At 50.3% G+C, this 6000-nt stretch overlaps 2 protein-coding genes across 3 annotated transcripts in view; both read left to right on the top strand.

Annotated features, from left to right (window-relative positions):
• The first annotated feature begins 206 nt into the window (after positions 1 to 206).
• On the top strand, positions 207 to 5892 carry Rtl10 (retrotransposon Gag like 10). 2 transcript variants are annotated; one of them, XM_026401757.2, is made up of 3 exons: positions 207 to 329; positions 475 to 572; positions 2601 to 5892. In XM_026401757.2, exon 3 carries the CDS (start codon positions 2812 to 2814, stop codon positions 4003 to 4005), a length of 1194 nt encoding a protein of 397 aa, XP_026257542.2. In that variant the 5' UTR covers positions 207 to 329; positions 475 to 572; positions 2601 to 2811; the 3' UTR covers positions 4006 to 5892. The 2 variants fall into 2 exon arrangements, with proteins under 2 accessions (XP_026257542.2, XP_026257543.2); XM_026401758.2 differs by lacking the exon at positions 207 to 329 and having other exon boundaries at positions 489 to 572; positions 2811 to 5892.
• Positions 491 to 6000, top strand: part of Gnb1l (G protein subunit beta 1 like) — a 67722-nt gene continuing 62212 nt past the window's right edge. The window contains exon 1 of the mRNA XM_026401759.1: positions 491 to 572. The gene's annotated coding sequence lies outside the window, so the exon portion shown is untranslated. The remainder of the gene's footprint in view (positions 573 to 6000) is intronic.

Genomic DNA, 6000 nt, shown 5'->3' with positions numbered 1-6000 from the left:
ACCCCAAGGCGCAAGGCGCAAGCGCGGCGGGCTGAGGACGCGCGCGCGCGGCCCGACTGGGCGGCTGGCTTGAGCTGTCACGCGAGCCTGAGCCGGGACGTATGGGGCTGCCGCGCGCACGCTGGGGGCGTGGCTACCCGACGCGGTTTTCTTTTGGGTCGCTTGCTTCTAGAAGGGGCGTCCAGGACTTCGTCTGAAGGGTCAGTGTTGCAGCGCGAGTTCGGAGGCCGGCGAGGCAACCCAGTGTGCAGGCCCAACGCAGTGACCCTTTGTTCTTTCCTGACTCCCGTTCCACGGAGGAGCGCTCGGAGTCTCGGGCCAGGGTTTTGGTGCGCTTCTGGCCGGCGGGGCTCAAGTTTCTCGGTCTGCGGCGGGGATTGGGGAGCCCTTGGAGATTTGGGGGCTGTTCCCGCCGTCTCAGGACGCCGCTCCCGCTTTGCCTGGCTCAGGCTCATCTCGTTCTCTTTTTTCTAGGGGCCGCGTGGATACTCGCTTTCAGAAAAAAGCCAGTCCTTACGGTCTCCAGTTTCGGATCTCTGGACCCTCTCTGCGGGCACCTAGCGTATTTGCAGGTAGGTGGGCTTTATTGCTGTGGGGCTTGTGAGCTCATATTTCTTGCATGGCGGGTGCTTGGGGGAGGGCGGGTGCTTGGGGGAGGGCGGGCGAGCGTTGCAGTTGTTTGCCTTCGGCTTTGGGCAAGTTCTTTCCCCGGGACCCCTAGGTTTCTAAGGAGTGAAGAAGGTTCCAGCGTTCCAGGCGCTGCCTTTGGCTTTGCGGAGGCAAATTCACGCGCGCCGCGGTTCCTGCTTTTGTAGTAGCGCGCTGACTGTTCAGGAGAAGGACCAAAATTTCCCAGTGCCTGGCAGGGTGAGGAGAGAAGCAAGAGTGAACAACATACTGATAAGTGAGGTGGGAATGGGACGGCCAAGGTTCACAAAATGATGAGAGTCTGATCCGGTGTTAGGAATGCTTAAAGCAAAGCAGTGCTGGCTGGCTAGTACAGGGGATCCGTCTCCTGGAGACTGCAAGGGGCACACGAGTATGCAGGTGAGTGGGCAGGATGGCAGCTAAGTTTCCTAGTGCAGGTAGAAGTTGAAGACAGGGAAGAAGGGCTGATAGAGGTCTAGGTAGTACTAAGGGTTCATAACATGGGATGTGATTTGGGGGAGCGGTCCTGACACCTAGTCTTAAGTAGATGGCGGGCACTGGGGCCTGAATCATGGACACTGCCGTTTTAGAACTCAGTGAAAAACTTGACTGGATTCATGAATGGACTCCTTTCATAAGCTATCTTGTGGGGTACTGCTGCTGCAGGCCACAGTATGTTTTTTTTCTGTAGTAGGGTGAGAAGCCAGGGTCAATGGCTGGGCTTTCAGGGTGAAATGGGGGGTATATCTGGGTCATTCCAGAAAGCTTGGGTGGCAGAGGTAGGTGCTGGTAGTTCAGTCAGCTTTTGAGTGTTGCAGGCCACCTGGGAGGTACTAGTTAGAAAGACCAACATAGCTGTACCTCCATGGGGGGAACTGAGATAGTAAAATGGGAAACTGGACATAAAGGTGTGTGTAGTCCATGGTGCTCCTAGGTGTGAGCTGGTGGAGGATTGGGATATGTATGCAGGGATGAAGCAGAGAGAATTTTGTGGAGGTTGTGAGTGGGTCTCTATTTCTAGAGACTGAGGAAGGAGCTGGGACAGAGTGAGAGGTCCAGAGGATTCCCTGCCCTAAAAGAGAACTGAGTTGCCTAGAGTTTGGTGTCCTTGGTGATTTCTGCTTGGAGGGGGGCCAGTTTGGCCATCTTTGAGGGTCTCTCCAGGCCCTTGGCATGGTTGATTGGGATGGTGGGCGCAGACATAGCAAGAGGGATTCCAGGGTTTTGCAGGTGCTGACTGTAGCCTGGGATGGCAAATGTAGGGAGATGTGTTTGGGGTGGGGGTGGCATTGCCTGCAGATGACACTCAGCAGAATGCATGGGAAAGGACAGGGCAGGAGGGAGCAAGTGATAGCTGAGGACCCTGCTTTTGTTGGATGTGCCTGATGCTGGATGTTCAAGAACCTTATGACAGACTGTGTGTACTTAGTGGTTTATAGTGTTTGTGGCAGCCAGGAACCTACTTAACAGACTGAAGCATAGTCTATAACCTGTATAATGTTGTGGTTAGGCCTGTGGCTTCTACAACCCTCTCCACTGCCTTCTTGTTACTTAGGAGTTGGTGTGTAGCTGCAGGACAAGTCACTTTGCCTCAGTGACAATAGTAGTACCAACCTCATGCTGACAGCAGGCAAGGAGGGATCAGTGTTTGGCACAAATGGAGGACTCTTTTTAAAGGTTGTTATTGTCATTGTCCTGAAGTTCCCGGACAGTTCTGATCTGACCTCATTTATTCTCTTGAGGTTGACAGCATATGTCATTACTCCTTTGCCTTGAAAGTCACAGGTGACATTTTCCTACCTTCTTGGACATTCCAGGCCAACCCTCGGGCCCTTCCTTCCACTCTAGAGCTCCTAGTGGGGCGCCAAGGGTTTGCTTGCTTGTTGCCTTCTCCTGCCAGCCTGTGACGGTTGGGCCTAGTTCCTGCTCTTCCCCACCTTGTTTTTGGACAGATTGCCTTGGATGATGGCCTGCGTCTGACAGTCCCCTCGGCTCACCTCTGCTCTCCTAAGGTCGCAGTTGACAGCTCCCCTGGTCCTCAGCATTTGCCTGGAACTGCTGGGTCTGCCACATCCTGTCCAGCTGATCCCTATCCTGTTGTGTTGCCTGGGTCCACAACCTCCCTGCATTGGCTCTTCCTCCTTTCTTCCCTCTGCTTCCAGTATGCCTCGGGGTCGTCGCCGTCGTCAGGGCCCTCGCATTCCCATCCGGGCAGCTGCCAATTACGCCAATGCACACCCTTGGCAGCAGATGGACCAGGCCTCTCCTGGGGTGGCATATACTCCCCTTGTGGATCCCTGGATTGAGCGGCCCTGCTGTGGGGACCCTGTGTGTGTACGCACAACCATGGAACAGAAGAGCAAAGCTAGTGATTCTGTTGGTGGTAAGCCCACAGAAAGGGGCCTTCCAGCTGTGCGAATGCTCGGCCCCCGGCCCCTCAGGATGGACTTCCACTGGGTGCCTGGCTCAGATCCAGGCACCTTTGACGGCTCTCCATGGCTGCTGGATCGCTTTTTGGCCCAGCTAGGTGATTACATGTCTTTCCGCTTTGAACATTACCAAGACAACCTAAGCCGTGTCTGTGAGATTCTTGGACGCCTGACTGGACGAGCCCGGGCCTGGGCAGCCCCTTACCTTGATGGGGACCTTCCCTTGCCTGATGATTATGAGCTGTTCTGCCAGGATCTTGAGGAAGTCATTCAAGACCCAAACAATTTTGCTGAGTACCATGCCGCAGTGCCCTGCCCCTTGCCTCCAGCCTCGAGCCAGCCACCAGTGGCCCCGCAGCTGCCTGTGGTGAGAGAGTATTTAGCTAGGTTCTCAGAGGCCCTGGCACTCAACATGGGTACTCCCCCGAGGCCTGTCTCAGCTGCTGTGGCCACCCCTGCTGTGTCTAGGTCCTGTTCTACATCCAGAAATGTTCTGGCCAAGGAGAGCACGCCTGGGCCCCAGGAGGTTCCTGTACTGTCCAGTTCTGCTTGTAGCCTTGATCCTGGTCCTGTTGGGCTAGTTCCCTTCCAGCCAGAGGAGGCAGGGACCAAACCTGTCCCTAGACTTTCAAAATCTCCTAACCTCTCTGCCCAGATGACAGACCTACCTTACTCAGAGGGTTCCAAAACCCAGAAAACAGAGGAGGAAGTTTCTGAGACTGGGGGAGTCCAGAATGTATCGTTAGGTGCCTCACAGCAGGTAGTTGAGACCCCAGAAGAGCCTCCATTTTCTCCTGATTGCCAGCACGCATCCATGGGCTGTGAACACGGCCCAGGCAGAAGAAATAGTACACTTTGTGATCAAGTGGCTGGTGTTGCTAAGGAACCCCATAGCCCCCAATCAGAACAGAGTGGTGTCCCCAGATGACTCCAGACAACTTCATAGCTGGGCTAATAGATGCATCCATTTTGGACTTATTTGTTCCTTGTCGGAGCACAAGCAATATCCCCTGTCCCAAGCAGAACAAGGGCCTTTGCCCTGTGCACTTGTCCTCTGCTCCTGCTGGGTTTCCAGCTGTGTTCTCACCCTTTGCATGGGAGTACTATCTTACTGGGCCTGTTCCTGCTAGTTGGATAGTTCTGAGAATCAGCCCCATCAGATATTTACACCTGTTAACTCTCACAAAACACCACCCTTGGCATTTCTCAACAGTGATTGGAACTGGATTTGTTTGGCCCTGCCTGTCCTAGTTGGACATGGTCCCTACATAGTGTCTGTGCTCCTGTCTCCTGCCCCCCAAATTCCGGTTCTCTGTGACCTTTGACCTCCAGGTTGGAATGTAAGAAAGGCTGTGTGGAGGAGATGGCCACTTTTTAAAAATATTTTTCTAAACTGTGCATAAGTACATGGAATATAGTATGATAATTTGATACACATGTGTAAATGTGTAATGATCAGGATGAATGGCATTTCCATCTACTTAAATGTTTATCATTTCTTTGTGTTGTGAACCTTTGAACTCCTCTCTTCTAGTTCTTTATATGATATATTGTTATAAACTGTAGTCACCCTGCTGTGTCATAGAAACTAGAACAATTTTGTATTTTGGTACTTGTTATCTAACCTTCATCTGTCTTTCCTGCCTCCATCCTTGACATCTTCTAGTGAAGGCTGTTCTACTCTGTAATCAACTTCCACATATGACAACATAGGGTATTTGTCTCTCTGTACCTGGTTTATTTCACTGAATGTTTTCTAGTTCTATCTGTGTTGCCATATTTCATTCTTTTTATGGCTGAATAATATTCCATTATGCAAATATACCACATTGGCCTTTGTGAATAGTGGGGAAGCAGCAATCAATGCATCTGGTGGGGTTCTTTTTTTTTTGTCTTTTTTTGGAACTGGGGGTCGAACCCAGGGCTTTGCGAATGCAAGGCAGACGCTTTGCCACTGAGCTACATCCCAGCCCAATCAATGCATCTGAATGAGTAAGATGGCATCTTGGCTTCCTTGTGGGTTTACCAGAAGTCCAAGCCAGCTGGAGTTTTAGATGCAGGAAGGTGGGGCCCAAGCCCCATTGCCAGGCATTATCCTTTCTATATGGTAATATCATGACCACACTAGTTTTCTTAAGAAATTGGTACAGGTTTTAATGTTTCTGTGCTGCTCCTTGCCCTCTTTTTTTTTTTTTTTTGTACTTGGTTTCTTGCTGTATTGCCCAAGCTGTCTTCAAACTCTTGGACTTAAGCAATCTGTCTCAACCTCCCAAGTGGCTACTATAGGCATGTGCCACTATGCCTGGCTGCCCCCACTTTTTCTTTTATTTTTTAAAATTAGTGCATTATAATTATATGTAATAGTGGGATTTATTGATATATATTCATACATTCATACAATATAATTATAATTTAGTCAGTTTTGTTCCCCAGCACCTCCCCTTTCCCATCTTCCCTCCCCTGGTCTTTCTCTGCTGTCCTGTTTTCATGAGATTTTTTTCCTTACCACTACGACCTTTACTTTTTTCTAATTTCTACATTAGAGAAAATATACAACCCTTGATTTTCTTGAGTTCAGCATATTTTACTTAATATTCTCAAGTTCTATCAATTTTCCTGCAAATAATAATTTCACTCTTTATTGCCCCTTCCCCTTTTTCTAAAGCAGTCCATGCTCTCCCCCCATGTACTCTTGCATATTGCTGATTCAGCATTTAAAACCCCAATGATGTAAATAACTTGTATCCCCCAGCAGACTGTGAGCCTCTAGGGCAGGGACGTTAGTCTTAGCTTTGTGTCCCTGGTACAAAATTGGTGCTCATTAAACGTGTGTTGGATCCATTGCTAAATGTGTGATGTGGTGGTTGCTGCTGAATAGAGTCTTTGTTTTGTCAACAGAATGCCCAGCTGTAAGCATTCCAGG

This window comes from Urocitellus parryii, chromosome 3 (assembly GCF_045843805.1).
Source record: "Urocitellus parryii isolate mUroPar1 chromosome 3, mUroPar1.hap1, whole genome shotgun sequence".
NCBI lineage: Eukaryota > Metazoa > Chordata > Mammalia > Rodentia > Sciuridae > Urocitellus > Urocitellus parryii.
This window is presented reverse-complemented; position numbering and strand designations above follow the sequence as displayed.